General features: G+C 40.4%; 1 protein-coding gene across 20 annotated transcripts in view; it reads right to left on the reverse strand.

The window, feature by feature from the left end:
* The window catches only part of CAMK2D (calcium/calmodulin dependent protein kinase II delta), a 159,342-nt gene that overhangs the window by 39,858 nt on the left and 98,728 nt on the right, over window positions 1–20,756 (reverse strand). For 12 of the 20 annotated variants that reach the window (XM_075709016.1, XM_075709010.1, XM_075709008.1 and 9 more), the window contains exons 5-7: window positions 13,922–13,987; window positions 11,241–11,313; window positions 5,573–5,675 (exon numbers count right to left, since the gene is read on the reverse strand). In XM_075709016.1, the coding sequence (XP_075565131.1) occupies window positions 5,573–5,675; window positions 11,241–11,313; window positions 13,922–13,987 (242 nt within the window). Of the gene's footprint in view, window positions 1–5,572; window positions 5,676–10,218; window positions 10,292–11,240; window positions 11,314–13,921; window positions 13,988–20,756 lie in introns of all 20 variants that reach the window. The other 8 variants (XM_075709029.1, XM_075709026.1, XM_075709019.1 and 5 more) reach the window with 1 other exon arrangement.

Genomic DNA, 20,756 nt, shown 5'->3' on the forward strand with positions numbered 1-20,756 from the left:
TAGCAGAGTAGGAGGAGTGTGGGAAACATTATCTGAGTGATCCCCTTGGAGATACAGAAAGACAGAAAATGCACGCCACGCACGCCAAAGACTGTGACTGTTAGGTTTTTTTTTTAATCATTAGCCTAATTGAGTCTATGTTAAAATAGCCCCAAACTATAAAAATTACAACTGTAAACATGACTTGCATGGGATTTCTGGGAGTCCATCAGCTGTCAGCTGTGAAGACTGTTAACACACACAGCATACTTCCACTGACAATTTATGGGGAACTAATTAAGAAAACAGGCAGCTAAGCTACACTATCGTAACTATAAGGAGCATTTAAAGAGCCCTACTCAGTCTCACGGGAGGGCAGAGTTCTGAGTAAACAAAACATAGGGCTAGATTTAAGAAAAGCTTACGTATGGAGATCTCTCTCATTTAGAAGAAAAAAAAGAAAGTAAAACGACTGTTCAAATTTGTTCACACAGAAGTGGAAACTCAATTCAGCCAATGCCAGATGGTGACAAAGTAAATGTTCAGGGATGTTCAGGATTAGCTTTCACAAGAGCACAAGTGGCTAGTACTCAGTACGAAGACGACCAACTTAGGGCTCAGCCTTCATACAGCCTTTGCTGTTCGTATTTCACACAGCTACTTCTAACACAGTCTTTCCACTGTAAAACTCGTTTCTGTGAAGTCATTCCACTTCTGGAAACCTCCTTACAAAAGTTCCCAAAAAGCATCTCTGAAGTAAGCTAGCCTTTAAAAATTCTATCTTCTTCATTCTTTATTCATTACCAGCAGTGCTGCTTTCTCTTAGCAGAAATGCAGAATCTAAGTATAAATATAGACTTTTCTTAGGACACTGTAACTGATAAAAACTTAATGACCAATAACATTCTTTACCATTTCAGTTAGTATGGCTGTTCTTTCAAGCATCTTCGCCTAAAATGCATGCTTGGGAATTCTTGAAAGGTGAGAACGTGGTGGCTTTCATGAAGGACCACTTGCCATTTCTGAAATACCACACTGGATTCCACAAAACTTATGAGAGATGGTGATAATGTCTAAAGTGTACAGATACAGAAAAAGGAAGCCTTTGCCCTGCAGCTGGCAATCATTTTTGGGGCGGGAGAAGGAAATGAAGGAACACATTCTGTATAGTCTACTGAGAATATAGCTAAAATATTTTCATGAAAAATAAGCTTGTTTTTTGCAGTCTCCTGATATGAGAGCTATGAATTGTTAAACAGTACTATCACACAGGAAACACGTCTTAAGCTCCTTTGAGAAGCTGAAAAATACATGTTCTAAGTAGCTTTAAATAGAGTGATGTTTCATATCTCTTCCTGGCTGTAGTGCTCTACATTAATATTTTTGTCCGTTTTAAAGGGGAAGTAAAGTTGTCTCCACTTTCAAACTTACCATAGCTCCATAAACATTACTATGCATCACTTGAAAATAAACTGTAAAGCAAAAATAAATGTAGTACTTAGCTAACTTTATCTCTCGATGAAGATACAGAATGGGTCTAAACAGAAATAATTGGTATGGTTTTAGTCCATATTCTGAAGCTGCTTAAAGCAGCAAACACAGAAGAGTACACAGTCAGGGCTTCAGTGAAAAAGAAAAAACGTACTGAAATTCTTAACTGTTATTTATCAGGTAATTCTATAACTGGTCAGAGAGATCCCAATACGAGCGTGTAATTTTCAGAAAACTGTTGCTAACAGTAGTAATCACTTTAGCTAGAACAACTCGCAAAACTGGAAACTGTTTGTGACTGTACAGTGTCTAGAAAAGACTGCATCACCTTGTACTCCTATCACTGTATGATTTAAAGAAGCATCCAGAGGCCCAAGAGAAATGCCGTGCTTTGTTGACTTCAGCGGTGCATGGGTACACGAGATGGCATGTTACTCGGCCTGAATAGCTTACAGCCTCAAAACCCTCTTATGCAAAGATTACATATATACTTAACTTTATAAACGGTCAGCACGTCTCTTGAGTCAAACCTGGATTGAAGGTTAACTATAATCCCACAACATAAACTTAAATTCACATAGAGATGTATCTGCCCTGCGCTTTCATCACCTCCCTGCTACACTTACGGCCTCCCAGCACCGCTCACGCAAGGATTCCAAAATAAAATGGCAGAATAAACCATGTTAGTTTAAACAGTGTAAGCTGTATGTCTTTGCTAACATACCTCCCTTTGACTCCAGAATAAGAATTCAAATGAGCGGTCTGGTGAGAAGATATGGAAGGTGGCAGCAAGGGCCAAGAGCGAGCAGCTGAGAGTAAGCGCAGGGCAGCAGCCATCTCTTCCTGCACGGCCGGATCCAAAAGACTAACTGTATACAACCTAAATTTAATGCAACGAGCAAAACTAACTCAGCGAAGCTACTCAAAACGACTGAAGTGGCGCATATTTTAGTCCTAGTTGCAGGGCTGGACTTAATTTGAGATGCAACTAGGACTAAATCAAGCTACCAGTGAGTTAACTGCAGTCCTTCCACTGACTGCAGCGAGCGGCACTGAGTCGCCTACCCGGGTGAGTCAGTGGAGCCGGCCTGACACCTTCCCAGGACATGAAACACCTGCTAGCAGGGTGGGGAGTTGCAACTAAACCCTGCAACATTTTCTGTCAACAGGCAAGGAGCAGGTTTCTTTTACAAACACGCGAAGCAGGAAAGTATCCCGTTGCACCTGAACACACAGAGCTCTAGCCAGTTTCCTGATGAGGCATAGGTTTAAAGCAGGAAAGGGACTGTCACACCAGATGACTGCACCAAAGAAAAAAGAGAAAAAGAAAAAAAAAAAAGAAAAAAGGGAAAAAAGGGGGAAAAAAAGGGGGAAAAAAGGAAAAAAAGGAAAAAAAGGAAAAAAAAGGAAAAAAAGGAAAAAAAGGAAAAAAAGGAAAAAAGGAAAAAAAGGAAAAAAAGGAAAAAAGGAAAAAAGGAAAAAAGGAAAAAAGGAAAAAAGGAAAAAAGGAAAAAAGGAAAAAAAGGAAAAAAGGAAAAAAAGGAAAAAAGGAAAAAAAGGAAAAAAGGAAAAAAAGGAAAAAAAGGAAAAAGAAAAAGGAGAAAAAGGGGAAGAGGGGGGAAAAAAGGGAAAAAAGGGAAAAAAAAGGGAAAAAAAGGGAAAAAAAAAGGGAAAAAAAGGGAAAAAAGGGAAAAAAGGGGGGGGAAGAAAAAAAAAAAAACATACTGATGCAGAGCTATAATTGGAATCAGAGCACACCATGAGTCACTAAGCGCTGCAGAATCCAGTGGAAAGCAGAAAAATCTTCTGGAAGGAAGCAAGAAAAAGTTCAAAACATCGAGCACATCAGAGTTCATGAGAACCAAATGACCAAAAAATAAAGTGCAAGATTTTACAGGGAATTGCAACCTCCTGTGCATCATCTGCACCCATACAGATGGATCATCCAGAGAAAATATCCCTGAAGTCAAGTTCATTCTGCTGATTTTTTTCTTGAGATGCTTCCTGTTTACCTGATGTTTTTGTCGTTATAACAAATCGCTTGTGTTTTGTCTTCTTTCTATTCCCCTCCTTTTGTACTGGTCTATTTGCTGATGTGCAAGAGCAATCTCCTCTGTCTTTTGTGGATTACTGAAATCCATTTATATAAAGGCTGGGATTTAAACCAACAGGCTAGCTTATAAAACTACCAACATATGTCCAACGGTACTGCCTGTGCACCCGCTTGTGCTTATAGCCTAGATTTCAAACACTCACTTTCTCACCCCACTGCCTGCACAATATCCTTTGTGCTTTTATTCTAAGCTTTGACAGCAAGCTCACGATCACTTTGTTTAATTTTAAACGGCACTTTCTAGCTGCTGTAAGTGAGAATAGGTAGCTGCCATTAATATTTTATTCTGTATTTTCTTCCTCCTGGGATTTACAATAAATTCTGTCCTGTGCTTCACAGCTGTTCGCAGAGGCTGGCATGCGAGCTAGACGCATCACGTTTGTGCATGTCCTATTGTTTAAAGTGACCGGCTTTAAATCTTTTCCGCCGTTTTCCTTTGGGCATCTGTTAACTGTAACAAACAATCTGCAATCAGCAATTTTATTTTTTTAAAATTAATTAAAAAAAAGGAATAGCAGACAGCCTCTCTTGCCAACATTTCACGAGCAGGTCTGAAGCACGGAATGTGCTCTCTTCCGGTGGTCACACACACTCACGGAGTTTGCTTCCACATTCCCATACATCTTTGTCACCTTCACCATTAAGCAAGCACACTCTTGATCCCTTCCAGATGAAGATAATGTTTCCAGAATCACTAAAGGGGCTGAGAAACTCCAGTCCCAACTTCAAAAGATCTTTGTAAACTGTGGATAGACAACCCCTTCCAGACTACTGTGCAAGGTTCCAGATGCTTTTAACCACCCTTTACCTTCCCGGGTTTATGCTCTCCATGATCTACTACGGGAGTTGCTTATATATTCATGATTGTACATTTTTAATAAGCCAGCTTATTTCAACCTCAGTGGGTCAAAGAACAGTTCTATGAACAGCTTTACTTGCAGATGTAAAGGGGCATCACCTCTAGGACAGCAATACAAACAGCTGGGACAGAGAACTTGTACTGTCACAGCAACATCTGGATGTGCATGACTGTCTGCAGTCTCAGGTACTCAACCCGCCCCCCCCCCTCCCCCTTTTTTTTTAATTCAAGTCACATTCCGAAGTGCTTCAGAATATAATGTTCAGGTACTTCCAGCTGACAGACAACTCTTCAGTCTAAATGTTTTGGCGACTGGGAGGTACGCTCCGCAGCATTAACCTACAGTTTTATTCCTCAGTCACCTGAGCACCTGACTGGAAACCACCCATCTCCCTCCCAGGCTCTACGCCCCTATTCACCTCCTGTAAATACACAAGGGAAAGCTGGGGAGAAGGGGCTTGCATGCACCTATGTCTCAGTCAAACTTACAGGCTGACAAAAGCTAGAACAAGCCAGGAATCAGGAAACCTAAGTTTCAGGGTCAAGAAAGTCAATGGCACTTAAGACTACGTGCAAAAGGGACATTTGTAAAGCTATATTTACTGGAAGCATGAATTTAAAACCCCTCTCCCTCCATCCTACCCCGTGGCAGTACTGCTGTGCTGGCAAAATCCCCAGTAGGAACACAGTTCTGCCAACGGAAGAGACCCTTGCCAGTTTATTTGATGTCGCCTGGTAAGGCGATTTACCTGTGCTGGTGACGAGGAGGCTATGAGGCAGAGCCACTTCTTGCCTAAGTGAGCTCTGAGATTTGGAAATGTAGCCACAGGTCACTTTTGAAGTGTTGGGGGATTTTTGTTTGGTTTTTTTTTTTCTTTTTTAAAATAAATAAGGTCTGCTGCCAAGCTCAGTTTAATTTGGTGAGAATTACAGATCACATTCTTCCTGGAGAAAAAGGTCTAAAGTGTAGCCAGCTGTAGAGACTGAACTATGAACAAAACACCCTTTAAAGCGACATACCAAGTAGTCACACAGCTGCATGTTTTACACTAGGGTGAGAGTTGGGTGGTTTGGGAGGCTTAACGTCTACGCTGAATAAACCGTGAGGGAAAAAAAAAATATTTACTTACCAAACCAAGCCTGTTGTTCTCCTTGGACTTCTATAGCCAATCCAAAGTCCGCCAGCTTTACTGCTGCTCCCTTGGATTTGCTAGCTAAAAGTAAGTTCTCAGGCTTTATTCAGAGAGAGAAGAAAATTGAGATTAAAAGATAAGTACATATATTTTAGACAGGTTTTCACTTTTTTGGTTTTTTTTAGTTACAGTAGTCTGGAAAAGAACAAATACTTAGAGGACTGAAAAAGAGAAAAAACCCAAGCGTTTTCTCCATGAAATTGCAAAACCTGCACTTTCCATGCCTACACGGAAAGAACCACCAGGCCTGTAAAGAGCCTTCATGATCCCATGACAACAAGACTAAGGCCAGCGTGCAGGTCTACTAGAGAAGGAGGTTGGCCAGAATGGTCATATGGAACTGCGACACCTATTTGCGTGATGGGACCATTCAGAGACTCCTAAGAGCTCACTACCCGAAAGATGCTGCAGAAACCCCCTCAAAGACACGTATTCTTTGATTACTAGTCTAACCTACGCAGTTTGCGGGATTAGGCATCTGTAACTGTCAAACATAAATATGTTTTGCATGACAGCTTAACAATAACAGACATTATTATATTTGTCTTCAGAGGGCAGGTGTATTTACATTGCAAATCTTTCAGCAAAAGCAGCATGCCCACGTTTGTGCTTGCGGAGAACCTATTACAAATAACAATGTAAGTTTGCAAAAGTTCCCGCTTGGCTTTTTTTTTTTTTGTTTGGTCCCATCTGAAATCAAATGCTACAGTACACTCACACAATTAAAAGTAAAGGATTTGAACACAGCAATGGTGTTCATTCTACTGTTCATAATGTATCCTTTTAACTTCATTTAGCAAATCCATCAAACGCAAATTGTCCAAAGATAACTTTAATCTATGAACCTGGCCTTTTTTTTTTAGAACAGTAACTTACAAAATAGCATACAATTCAACAAATTATTTCAGAGAATTGTGACCTCTATAGTATTTTCTTGCCATTTCTTTCTTTTCTATCTCCATTACTTTTAAAAAAGGTTTTGTTCTACATTTACAAAATAACAAAACCTCACCTTCAAGGCTATTGCTCTGCCTCTTCCAGAAGCAATTTTTGTAGTGACCTATCACAAGGGAATTCACTATATCCAGTCTGGCACTGGGGACCCAATCCTGCAAACTCTTAAAACGCGTATTTAATTTTAAACCCAGCAGCAATCATATAGGCTTCCAAGGGACTATTTATGCGATTACAGTTAATCCCGTGCAGGTACTGAGCTTGGAAACAATTAAGATCATAAGCTTCTTTCAGCAAAGGCTATCTTTAACACATCTGTCAAGTATGCAGCAAAATATGCTTGAGCCTAACGAAGACCTCAACCAATGTGATATTTCTATTAATTAACACCACAGCTGGCCCTGACAAACTCTTTAGTCTAGAGGTGTTTTTTTTCCCCGCTCACCAAACTGTAAAGGAACATTTTTTCAGGAAGTTACAAACACCATTCTCTCACTCATCCCTTTGCTGCTATGTCATAAAAAAGACAGTATTAAAAACCTGTCATCAATAGCTACTTGATGAATCTTCTATTTCTGCATTTCTAAAAATTGAGATTAAGGTCTCTCAGAATAAAATATAATCTTTATAGTCACTTAAATTACCAGTAACCACTTCAACTACATTATATCAAACACTGACAGAATAGCGGAGGGCTCTTCTCTAGGTTCAGCAACACCGATTTAAGTGATGTCACGCTGCTTGTCATTTCACTAGACTAATTTCAACCCAAATTTTTTTAAATTCCATGATGTGTCTTTACTCTGCCAATCAACGCGCTCTGCAGAAATACCGTTGTCATAGGTGAATATGTTTCAACGGAAGCTGAAGCAGATTTCCCGATTTACTCCCATGCCAAAGACAACAGCCGTTTGGGCAATGTTGTGTGGGACCATGCGCTTCAACACCACGCAGCTGTCAGTTCAGGATGACGAGAGGCACATACTAGGTAATTACCATGCGTGAACTTAGAATGACTGCAATTACTTGGAAAACATTAACAGCCCAGCGCGGGCCACTCGCGACTCGTACTTTGGATTCAATAGTGTCACCTTGTGTTACCGGTAGACTGGCTGCAGTCAAGCATGGAGAATGGCAGTCTTAACTACTAAAATTACTTACAAATAAATTAACATGATTTACGCCTTATTTTTCCAAAGGTCTTTAAGACATCAAGTACTTACGCCTCTGTGCATTTTTCCTTGAATATAACTAAAGCATCTGCTTTTTTGTTTGTTTGTTTGGGTTTTTTTAATTTAACTTCAATGGGGAATGCAAGAGGGTCATGATCACAGAGTTTCAGAAAAGCAGCAATGCTGCTGATTGCCAAGAACTGAAATTCCTACATGGAAGTGCACTTTTGCCATCTGTTAAAGACAGACTACCACTAACATGTTAATTTTTTCTGGATCTAGGATCTACCACCATTCCCTTATACCAGGGATTACAAACAGAGCAGCAACAAGCACTTCTGCAGGTCATTAGAGGTTGCAAAATCTCCTCTCTCTCTACTACTACATTACGCTAAAAGGAAAGTTAAATAAAATGAGATTGTCCAAGATCTCCTCTCGTTGCCCTCCCCACCCCCAAACATGCCATCAAATTGTGGTCTGAGTTGTCAGGGGGAAAAAAAAAAATCCATCAAGTTTTGCAGCTTAAGGATCCATGCCAGGCCATAACCATCTTCTACTTGTCTTGTAGCTGTGGTCTTGGGCCTTGGCAAGTTCTTTTCGGTACAGAGAGTTCTGCTGGGATTTCACCACAGTCTTTCACTTTGGTTTTTTTTTTCTTTCTTTTGCCACGAAGTAGTAACTGAAGAAGGATGGTTTTCTGCTTCCTGAAGTTTTCACTTTCAGAAATGAAATGGGGCACTAGAGCTTGGCAGAAACATTTTTTTTCTCACACTGTTTTTCCGATTCATCCTGGATTTGCCAGAGTAAGAAATCCACACATGGTTTGGAGCAGGGAACAGCTGGACTTAATGCATTTCCAAAGAAAAAGTTGTTTTGTGTGAATGTATGAAAACTACTAGAAAGCTTTCCTTACTCTGTCAGCTTGCACGGCTACAATCCTTTTTTTTTTAATTCCTTTTCATGCTAGAAGCATAGTACTGCATGTACAGTGAGGACAGGAATCGCTGGAGCAGCTGGACAAATTTGACATCCCTTCATTTAAACATGTTCCATATTATCCAGCTGCCATGCAAGATTTATGGACTGGATGGAGACTTGTCAGTCTCCTGTTGTACGACCGTGACAGAGGAAAATCCAGAAGTGCAAAATGGGTACAGAATTTTGCGTGAGTGCCTTTGAAATGCATAATGCTCTCCGAGCTTTCAGAGCGTAACCTTTCATGTTCCTACAGGACAACAATAGGGACTTTATAATTCAGACAAGGACCATAACAGTTGTTTATCTGGGAGCGAAGGATGGCAGAAAGATGACGGCATTCTGATTCCAACATTATTACTAATGATAACCACTAGAAAACTCCTATCTTGGAAGGAAATTCCTGCTCCCCATAACTCAAGCAGAAAGGAAAAGAACAGAGAACACAGCTGTGCCAGAAGGAATTAGTGTGTTTTGCTGCCTTAGCCCACATGCCGTTTTTTTCTCTGCCTCTGTAAAGGATCTGATATTTCAGACAGTGAACTTCTGTTTGATTTCAAAATAAACAATCTTCTTCCACTTGAGGATCTTGAAGCCCAAGTGCCCAAATTAAGTCCTCTACCTTATCCACACAGCTAGTTTACGACTGGCTTTGAGACAGACTTGTCTCTCGAGCTTCCCAGCAAAAGAAAATGGTCTTTACTTGTTTCTTTCCATGCCAACATGCTTTAAATGCAGAGAGCATTTCTGCAGCAGACGCTTTTGGCCATTTGGATATGTACATGATTAAGAAAGAGGTAACGCTCTTCTCAACACAGGAGTTTTCTTTCTGAAGCTTCTATCCCAACGCTACCGTTCAACCAGAAAGAACTTGACTCCTCCGGTGATCACGGTGAGAACGCTGTAGAAACTCCCGCTTCCTAAAGATGTTCTGTAGCCCAGCCATCATCTGGAGGAGAGAGAGGTCTTTGTGCCGGCAATCTCACAGCAGCTGGCCTTCCGTCACTAAAACGCGTGACGCGCAAACGCTAGCGTGCTTCCCAGAAGCACTCCAAGTTACGCTGATGAGAGATGGAAAGCTCCCCCCACACCCTGCCCCAAGAGCTCTGGATGACAGAGAGGAAGACAGTTCAACGAATGTCCGTATTCAACGAATATAGCAAATGCTTGAAAAGAAACTACTGTTCTCCCTGGTACCGACAAGAGGTGCCAGCAGACTCTGAGGGCTGTTTTCACAGCCCGCATCTGGCTGGCTTTAGGTATTGGCAAGCCTTTAGCAGATTTTCTCTAGTGAATGCTAGCAGCTCGTTCTTGTGCACAGGCAAAGCGAAGTAAAAGGAAAAAAAAAAGGGAAAAAAGGGGGGGGGGGGGGGGGGGAAGAAAACCATTTACATTTCCACCCATCGAGGCTGTGTTTCGCTAGGCTTGGCTGCTCTCCGCCGGGGCAGCGGCAGCAGCAGCAGCAGCAGCAGCAGCACTCACCTTGAGGTCGCGATGGACTACGCCCATCTGATGGCAGTGTAGCACGGCCTCCAGGATCTGCTGAATGCAATGACTGCATGCAAACACCGGGGCGGCCCGTTAGTTCCAAGCGTGCTCTCCCCGCCGCACGCCCGCGGCCGGGCTCCGGGGGCGGCGGGGGCAGCGGGGCCGGGGCAGGGCTCCCCGCTCCGCTCCGCACCGCCCAGAGCACGACGGCCTCAGGCACCGGCCGCTGCGGCACCGGCCTCGGAGACCTGCTTCGGGTCGGCTGCTTGCTTTCACTTTTAATTTACTATTTTTTGTTGGGTTTTTTTGTTTGTTTGTTTGTTTGTTTAAATGACAATTTTTGCAAGTAAATTTTTTTTTTTTTTTTTGGCCAATAACTCGTAGACGAGGTCGCGCTAAACCATTTCGCATCCTCTGCGCTTTTTTTCCTCCTTTCCTTACCGACAGCGCTCTCAGAGGCTTTAGAAATTGTGGCGGCCGATATCAAAACCCTCCCCCCCGCTCCGAGCGAGGTGGTTGAGGTAAATTATTAACTTCTCGCCGTCCAATTTAGCCGGCAATTAGCATCACTTGCCTGAGGGTTCGTCATACTCTAACGCAGCAGTGTGCGACCGGTTGTTCTGCTACTGCAACCCGGGGTCTCAGAACAGAAGCGGCGTTATAAATCTGCAAGCTGACATACATCACAGCCAAAATTCACCTCCATGTGCGTACACAGTGACACAGGGACACCCTTAACGGAACACCAGACACGTTCGACAGCAAGGGGTAAATCCAGCACCTTGGAGGGAGACAAGTTTTTTTGGCAACCATTCCCCCTTCTGCCATGATGTGTATTAGGCCTGTAGACTTGCAAACTGGAAAGAGGCGTCATGCATTATTTGTTCGTCTACTTGTTTTGAGGGTGAGTAGGGTAGGCAAGGGACCATCGCAGACAACCCACCCTCTGCCCGTACCCGGCGTGAAAAAAAAAACCCCAAACTCTTATATCCAATTGATGGGCACCAGATACTGACCTTCAGGTCTCTGTGAACTATGCCATTTAGATGACAATGATTAACACTTTCTAGAATCTGCTGTATACAATGACTGCAAAGATACAAGGGCAGAATGGAAGGGAGAACATTTTAAAGGCACATAATCACATTAAATACAAAATAAAATGAAACTTTAAAAAAATATAAAGAACAAAAACAGTTTTACACCTCCTGACAAGTCTTGCTCGCACGCTGAACTGGAACAAAGCAATGTTGAATACAGAGAGATTTCCAGCTCTAACACAGCCAAATAACAAAGCAAAAGAAAAAAAACCCAAACCCGAAACCAAACCAAAAAAGACATTTAACATGGAACATACAACACCTATGAGACAGAATCATGAGACTGTAATTTCATTCAGCAGTATGGAAGCTTTGTCCAGTTTCCAAAAACTGCTATGGGAAAAATAAAGTGGAGGCAGTAAAACAATTAGTCATTATGTTTTGGTTTTCTGAAATTTTTACAGTAAAGTTAACATTACAACAAGTGCTGAAACAAGAAAATGTTCAGAAATGAAGCGGTATACAGAAAACAAATGAAACGAAGTCAAAAGCTAAGGAAAAGCAAAACATTTCTCATTTTGAATCTAACGGTTTCTTGAAAACGATTAGTAAAATAAAGCCAAGTCATTCAAAAAGGTGGCATGCATTTTCATTTAAAACATTGTCAAGCACTGGTTTAGTTAGGAGTCACCCATGAAATGGAAATCCGCATTAAAAATGTAGACAAATGTTTTATTCTGGTGCTTTAACTAATTTTATTAGCACCTTTTTTTCCACGCCCAGGTTTGCAAGTTTTGGCCAGCCTACGATGCCAAAAAGCACAACTGCAGTATTCGTCTTTTAGAGCGCTGGAACTTTTTCAGATGTTTTTCGGCACCACAAGAGCTTATGAATTTTTTTTAAAAGATAGCCTTGCGGCAGAAGTCAGTGACTGTAAGTAATACATAGTAATCAAGGGCCAAGGATTTGATACTGCTCGTCCAAAATGTTTTGACCATGGAATTCAGAAGGAATGGTCATAAATCAGTAACTGGAGCCCAAGCCCGAAAACCCTTTCTTATGCGAGTAGTTCATAACTCACTGAACTGGACTGCTTGTATGAGTAAAGACTACTCGCCTGAGTAAGGGCTTGCAGGAGCAGACCAGTATTAACAGTCCTAGGATATGCATCTATAAAGTCCATTTACTATTTCTACAGGGTACACACACACACACGCACTATAGCTATAGATATATATACACACACACACATGAATGTATATATATAAATATATAAAAATACAGAGGTGCATGATAACTATTTCACTTATTTGGTCAAGTTTTTACTGAACATATAAAGTGCATATATATATATCCTCTATACATATATGCACAGCCCCTTCCAATATGTCATAATTCTAGAACAAAAAACAAAGTCTTGCACTTTTTACTTTTAAATCACAACTATCTTAAAACCACACAACGACACCATATGCTGGCCTTTGGCATCAATATTAGAAATTTTGCTTGAATCACAGCAGGCAAAAAAAATCATTCAAAAATTTTTTAAACATAGCTCCTCTCCTTCCACCCCACCTAAATTACTAATTTTGTTTTCTCTTCTACAGTGTGTTTTGCTATGTGTTGTTCCACATTTAAATGCCTAGGAGTAATGCTGTGTTCTACCATTCCTACAGAAATCAGTAACAGCAATAAACAGTGGAAGCTTCCTAATATTCAGAGTAACTTCTTGTTTGTTCATTATTATCCTACCACTGTTGTTAGGGACACTTAATGCTTTCCGGCCATCTGCCAATTAATTCCAAATGTAAAGGAATAACCAAAAATTATATGTACTAAATAGGTATCAATGGTGGTGTGTGACTACGAACACAAAAAAATGTGAGGATCCTTTAAATTTACTTTGAGATAAATTTTCTGTGAAGAGTGTAGTGGTAGAACATATTTACTTTAAAGTAATTGACCACAATGTTTCTGATTCATAATTATATGAGAAGATTTAAGATTTATTATTCTATGAGGGCAAACAGATTCCAAGATGGAAAAATGGCCCTGATACTTTATGTCAGCATGCAAATTATGATAATCGTCAACTTATTCTTCAAGTTTCTCAACAAGCACTTGCAGAAAATTGCTAGAGATTTCATATTTGAGCTCAGACTATGAGATGCACAGTATAATTGCTTATTGATGAAACACAACAAAAATGTTTAAATATGAAAAGGAAATTAGTACTTCTGGACCAAGAACAAAAATGATATTTAATGTAAAATTCTTTCAAGACCAACATTTATTTCAAATTTTGATCAGCAAATGTAAGAATTCCTAGATGAGATAGCTGAAATGTTACGTCCAGTTTGCAGAGGAGAAAACTGGGTAAGATTTTAACAACTTCACAAGTTCACAAAGATTTTAACAAACTGAGATCCAATTTCAGCTTTTTCAGATCGGCAGATGTCAAGACTTCATACGAGTTCTCCACCACACGGTCATGAGCTCAAAATGCCAAACTGTGCCCTTCCGAGTCTAAGAGAACCCTAGGAGAAATCCTAGAGTCTCACAGACTGTGCTAGTGAAACTGATGCCAAACACCATGAGGTAGTTAAGTAACTATCCTAGGATTATTAAAGGCAACATGAGAAAAACAAATGACTTACCTGGCATCTGCTTCACTATAATATTCTCTTGCAACTATATCTTCAAACAATTCACCTCCAGTGACTCTGTTGGAAAAAGCAAGATGGGAAAGGAGATTTCAGAAGTGAAAACATGCATCTTCAATTAACTTGACAGGGAGAAGTCAGAGAGGAATAACTGAAATATTTGTACAGAAATGCAGGAGGTCTTGACTAGCCAGGTGAAGGAACTAGAAGTGGAAGGTTTGTCCGTCCAAATCATTGCATGAATAAAAAGGATGTGGTGGAAGAGCAATCGTAACTAGAAAATAAAAGCCAAGTGCAGCAGTTGATTGGGCAAGATGCCATATATCAATTAAGGATGTCAAGAGCAAGTAGTAAAACTACAAGAATAAAGGGAACTGACCAGCAAGGAGCATTGTGGCTGTAGTTCAGAACAGTTCAGGATAAATTGAGAACTGAAACGTAAGGCAGATGTAAGAAAGGAGAATATAATAATGCTAAAAAGGGAAAAGGATCTTTAAGCGTAGGTCACTACACAACAGAGGTGTAACTGTGTGCCAGAGTGGCTTGCTTTTTGTACTTTTGCTAGAAAGAGGAATACTGAGTTGGAAGGCGAGTATCAGTAGAAGCAGAGTACCTTAATCAGTTTAATGGCAGAGTTTTTTCCTAGAAAATTTTCTGTTATCTTTGTTGAGAAAGTAGGAACAGTTTAGTGACAGTGCCACTTAATTTAAGAGGCATTAATAGTACGAGGAAAGAATGGTATGATCCAGAGGACCAGTTACAGAACCAACTGTGCATGGCTGCATGGTTCGCATTTCATTGTACAAACAGTGGTGTAATAGTTACATAGTGGTCAAAAAGAAATAAAACCGTGTTGTTATAACCCAAAGACGACAGTCCAGAACGAGTCACCAGCAGGATGCTACCACAGTCTTGGAATGCATTTGAAATAGGATGATAGCAATGTCCGTACGTACAGCAGTAAAATCCCTCCTCGTTTTGTGCACAGTTCTGGTTACTCACGTGCAGAAAAGGGAATTGAAACACCAAGACGAGCAGAAAATTGCTACTAGGCTACCCGCTCACTCACTCATCGTATCTTCTCAGAGAAGCAAAGTCAGTTTAGCTTGGCAAAATAAAGTGTAGGAGGGATGAAAATAAACACTGAAGACAAAGAGCATAAACCGTGCTCTCCTTAGAGCAATGTTGTCCCTGTGTAAGGGACAACAGTGGTACAATAATAAATAAGCACCCAGTATCTGTGAATAAATATAGGGTTAAAAGCAGGAGAAGTTTTCTAGCAGTGATAAAACTGGTGTAATGAAACAGTTTTTGGTAAAGTAACTGAGACAGGTGCCCTATTTTTAAGATGAAAATTGATGCGCTTTTAAGTAAAATTGTAAAACTTGGCTGCCTGTGCCAACAAGAGAGTGGACTCAAAGCAACAGGAACACCTTTCCTGTGCTATACTCTAACATTTCTCTTTTATGGGATACACTGGCCTACTTTCACAGCTAAATGCAAATCTTCATATGTTCAGGTGCTGTTCTGAATGGCTGAAAACAGATGCAAGCCTTGAAAACGCACACAGCGTGGAGCACCCAAGTGCACAGCCTAACCAGCGCACCTAAACACAGCCTCAACAGACAGCATGCACGAGTTAGTCCGATTCCTGCTTTCCGCAACCTTGATCCTATTGATATGCCAACATAAGTAATTCCTAGATGGGAGATCAATGTTTGTATTTCATTACTGTTTATGAGTGTAGTGAATTTTCATATAGCACGTTATATTCTCAATAAATCCCCAACTGTAAAAGCCAGAGTGGGCTACAAGGTGCTTAAAGAGTAAGATGCTTAAAAATCTATGCTATAATACAATCACATTATTGAACACTATTAAGCTTAACAGGATTAAAAAAATTAAAAAGGAGGATACTTCGAATCTTCAGGACCATAACATTCGTTTGCAAATTGCTGTACTAACAGTTTGCTGTAGATCCCAGTTATTCAGGCACATTAGATGACAACAGGAATGACCTGCTCAACCAGGAGCATAGCTCCTTTCTTCAAGAAGGCCAGTTAAACCCTTTATTTTCATGTTTGCATTTACACTTGGGCTACATCATCCTTCTTCTGAGTTTACACCTGACTGACTTGGGAAAGTAATCACTTTCAGGTAACGGAGCGCTATTTTGTGCAAAAGTCTGCAATAAAATCTGGAGGAGGTAAAATAGCTGGTTGTCTAATTTGTACTCTCTCTTTTTCTTTTTATCTTCTACCTTCCAGAAACTGGCTTTGGTTGCTGTTACACAAAATGTTTGATTGATGCATATTTTGACAGTCTTTGATATCTCCTTTTTGCATATGTATTTGTCTACCACACTTCTGGTAAAGAGGAATAATTCTCACTTTGTGATGAATGAAAAAACAAAGCATCCTTTGATCTTATTCTTCCCTAAAACACTCATTTTTGATCCAAGCCAAAAAAGAAAATAAAAACCTTTTGTCATTGAAGTGCATTTCAGTGGGAGAGAACACCAAGCTGATGCTTGTTCTTCTCAAGCACGGAGAAAAGAGGGGGATATGCATTCTTATTTGCTGACACTAAACATTTGCTTGGCATTCGTAACCATTGTCAAACGATGAAAAAATAAAAGCAAGAACGGAGCAGGTGAATTTCACTGACAACCGAACAAGTAGTGAACAATTCCCACGCTCTGTCACTCTGAAGGATACGTTAGGAATAATTATCAGACGACAGCTAAATGGCCATAATGAAGGAAGGTAGCGCAGGGCACTAAAAGAGGTCAGAACTCACCTGCACCTCTGAGCCTCTGACTGAGAAAATTGTTACAGCCGTGTTATTGGCCTTTGCTCATTGAGCATGCATGAGCAATGTGCCCTTCTAGCAAAAAAGGTCAACTGCATCATGGTACAGGACAGCCAGCAGGTCAAAGGAAGCGATTGTTCCCTTGCATTTGGCATTTTGAGATCACACCCGGAGTACTATGTCCCCTTTTGGATTCCCAGTACACAAACGATGTTGACAGAATGAGCTGTGTCTAATGGAGGGCCACCAAGACGGTTAGCGTTGGAGGCACGTGGAGAGGCTGAGATAATTGGGTTTGACATTGACAGAATGAGCTGCGTCTAATGGAGGGCCACCAAGACGGCTAGCGTTGGAGGCACGTGGAGAGGCTGGGATAATTGGGTTTGTTCACCGTTAAGATGGGAAGGCTCAGGGGAGATCTCACTGCTGTCTGCAACTCTCTAATGGGTGGATATGCAGAGACAGTATGAAAGGCAACAGACAAGCTGAAACACCAGAAATACCAAATAGATACAAGGATTTTTCTTCCTTTATTGTTCCTGTAATTATTTACTATGCACTTGTTGCTCAGAGAGGTTGTGGAATTTCCACCTTTGAAGATGTTCCAACCCTGACAAATCCCTGAGCAACCTGATTCATCTGGACCTTGTTCCAGAAGGGGGTTAGACCAGATAACCTCTAGGGATCCTTACCAACCTACGTCATTCACTGATTTTATAAATAAAGAACAGCGCAGTTACCAATAAACTGTTTTTATACTCCATACAGTTTAATACCAGAGTGTCATTTTGTTAGATCGATTTTTTTCCCCCCCTGTATCTTCAATTATGAAACACGACAGCTAGGGAAGGACCTGAGAGATCTATCATGAATACAAACTACACAAATAGAAGAGATCCTTAGCTAGGAGGTTCTCCTTGCCTAGCAAAGGCTGTGACCTGAAACGGAAGTGTGATGTACTCTTTGGAGAATGCATGGCTCTGTGCTACTGCTCTGGTACCAGTAGGAACACTGAATTGCCTTACATGGAGAGATGCGCTGAAATCAGAACTCTTGGAGCTTTTGCTGCTCAACAGAAATACTTAGGCTGATCTCTGAAGTCAAATTACAGAAGGAAGTTAAAATAGAGGACTTACCTATAGTTTGACTGCTGCTTCTGTTAAACTTCCCCCCCCAGCTAAAATAATGGAAAATGGATACATCCTACCATTTGGGTGGGGTGAGAATCATACACAGATTCTAATCTGTGTACTTACATTAGAAGGCAACTACCACCATAGTTAGATCAACAAATATATCTAGGTAGGCTATACACAATGGAAGTGAAGATTGTAAAGCAGAGGGTAAAAAGTAAAAAAAAAACCCACAACCGACTTTGGTCCTTCACTGTAAAGCTCCATGAACAGCTGCCAAGCTACTTTCTCCCCACAAGATTAAAATGGGAAGTAAATAATGGACCTCAGTGCCTTTCTGATACAGATATATTGTCAACTTCAGTGAGGTCCTGTTCCATGACAGGACATTCAGGATATGAATCTTATCTCATATCTCTAGTAACTTTCAGGGTACAATTAAAAACCACTGCTTCTCACAAATTATTATTGTTCTTTTGTGATTTTCTGAAGAGCATACTAAAATGGCACCATATAAAGCACATGGGTTTGTTTAAACAAAAGAAGTACAAACAACACATAGAAACACCAAGGCCCTCTGCACCAGGTATGTCTTTCAGAAAAACTGCAGAGAGAGGGGCAAGCAGAAGGATTCCACGTACAAAGGATGCTATTTCCATTTATCTCTCGGAAGAAGTACACTAAGAAGTAGTTTTTAGCTGCTTAATTCGACTGACCTTCTACTAAAACAAATTACTGCATTTACAGTGTTAAATGCCACATTTTTTTCTTGCAAACGTTTGTAACACCACATACAAAAATACTCAACTTCATGTACCATATTCAATTGATAGGAAAATTTACAAATATAAGATATTAAAAAGGAACTCCCAAATCAGCAAAGCCAGCTAAAAAAGCCTGTGCTGATGATCACACTGGTGTTTCCTCCTAGCTTATATTTCTTATTTCTTAAATTGCTTTCATAACGAAGGTGCGAGGAAGCAGTCTTACAAAGTTACAGCGGCCATATACTTTTCACATTTGTCTATGACCTTTCTGCTTCCGAAAAGAAAGAAAGATTCAGGCACCTAGGCAAAGATTGTTCTGCTATTAGGCTTTTTTCTGGTATTTTTGTTTCTTCTACACAGTACAGTCCCTCCCCACTCAGAATTCAACAGCAACGCCAGGATTCTAAACGTACCAATCGTTGCATCTCATCAAGTGCATTAAAATGGGAGACACTGAAAAAAGAGGATCTCATTGACTTGCACAAGAGAGTCTTCAAGTGCTACAGCTGTTTCCTTTCAGATACAGCAATTAATACTGACAGAACTGATTGGATTTGAACTCATCTGACATCACTAATGCTGAAGACAATCTCATTTGTGCTTAGCAACTGAAATGGGCTGATAGAGAGACGCAAATCCTAACTACAGTTGCCTTAACCAATAAGGGAAGAGGAGTAAGAAACTTCATGAAGTCCATTACTAATCTTACTATGCACGTTTTATTAATCCGCAAATTACTTCACTGTTTCTAGTGAGAGAAACTTAACAGGAGCAAGTCCTTTGCTTGGGAGAAGTATCACAGAAGGCTGTCTTAGTTAATTTTCTAAAATACGTAGGAGCCATATTGGTAGATCAGTAAGATGCCTCTGTTCCTTGGCAGTGACATCAACGAGACCTTGAAAATCACTACTTTGCCTAGTCAAGTGCAAATCAACTACCGTACTCCAGAATGACACTGCCATGTATATATTTCAGAGATGAGGAGTCGGCAACCAAAGATAATTTTTTTATATATATATATGATATGTCAATACGTCAGTGCATCTCTCATATGCAGGGCTTCTTACAGGAACACCCCAATACCACATTTTATCAGAAAGCGCTTCATTGTTCACTGTCCAGTTTCCACATGGATTTTAAAAGACTTCCAGCTTCCCATTTTGACACTAGAACTCTTCACCCAAATGCACACCCCTAACAGAGTACGTTAATCACTTTTTTCCTCCAGGTAAAAGCACGGCTATCACTGAGGTACACAAGCGAAGCAACAGGCTTCTCTCCTTCGGATTGCAGACATCTCTATGACATTAATTCAAAAGAGATTACTAGAAATTCAAAACAGAAAGTGACAAGGATTGTGTTTTTCTATTCACAGAAAAAGCACTCTTCCTCTTCACTTTCTTATGTGGGATGCAGTCTAAAAGACATTTCTAAGGAAACAGTCGTACTGAATCCCACGCAGTCTGAAAGAAATCATTAAGATAATGACATGATGGTATGCGTGGGTGGAGTGACAGTGTTACACCACAGTCAGGCTCCTGTTGAATAAAAATTAATTAATTAAAGAAAAGCATGTACTTGGCCTTCATATTAAAGAAGTCCATATGGTACCTTTTTTTGTGGCAGTTCTTTTCTGTACATTTAAACAAGCCACTAACCCACATACTTCTAACTGCAGTAAAAGATGAAGTTTCACTAACAAATAGCGTTAGTGAGCATTAAAGCAATAATTTCGTACTCAGAACGAAGAATTAATTGTGAACAGCCATCGTTACGAATTAGGCAAAAGTTCTTCAAGAATGCAACACATTGCTTTTCCAAAGACAACTATCGGTCAGTACAGTCACTACCTCTACCATTTAGATGTTTTTCTTTTTTGCAAAATAATTCATTTTGACAAAAAACCCAAACCACATGATCAAAACATAAAAAGCTGTATATATATATGCTGGAGGCCTCTTTCTTTGAAGAGGATGAAAAGCAAAACCATGCGGACCATTCTAAATGAACAGCATACTTTTGAATCTGTTCCTATGTTTGTCCTGAATGGGACTGACGGGGAAACAGAGGAAGTTCAGGCAGTGCAGAATGCTTCCTGCAGAATCTAGTTTTCTGCTA

The sequence above is a fragment of the Pelecanus crispus genome, chromosome 4, assembly GCF_030463565.1.
Source record: "Pelecanus crispus isolate bPelCri1 chromosome 4, bPelCri1.pri, whole genome shotgun sequence".
NCBI classification, from domain to species: Eukaryota; Metazoa; Chordata; class Aves; order Pelecaniformes; family Pelecanidae; genus Pelecanus; species Pelecanus crispus.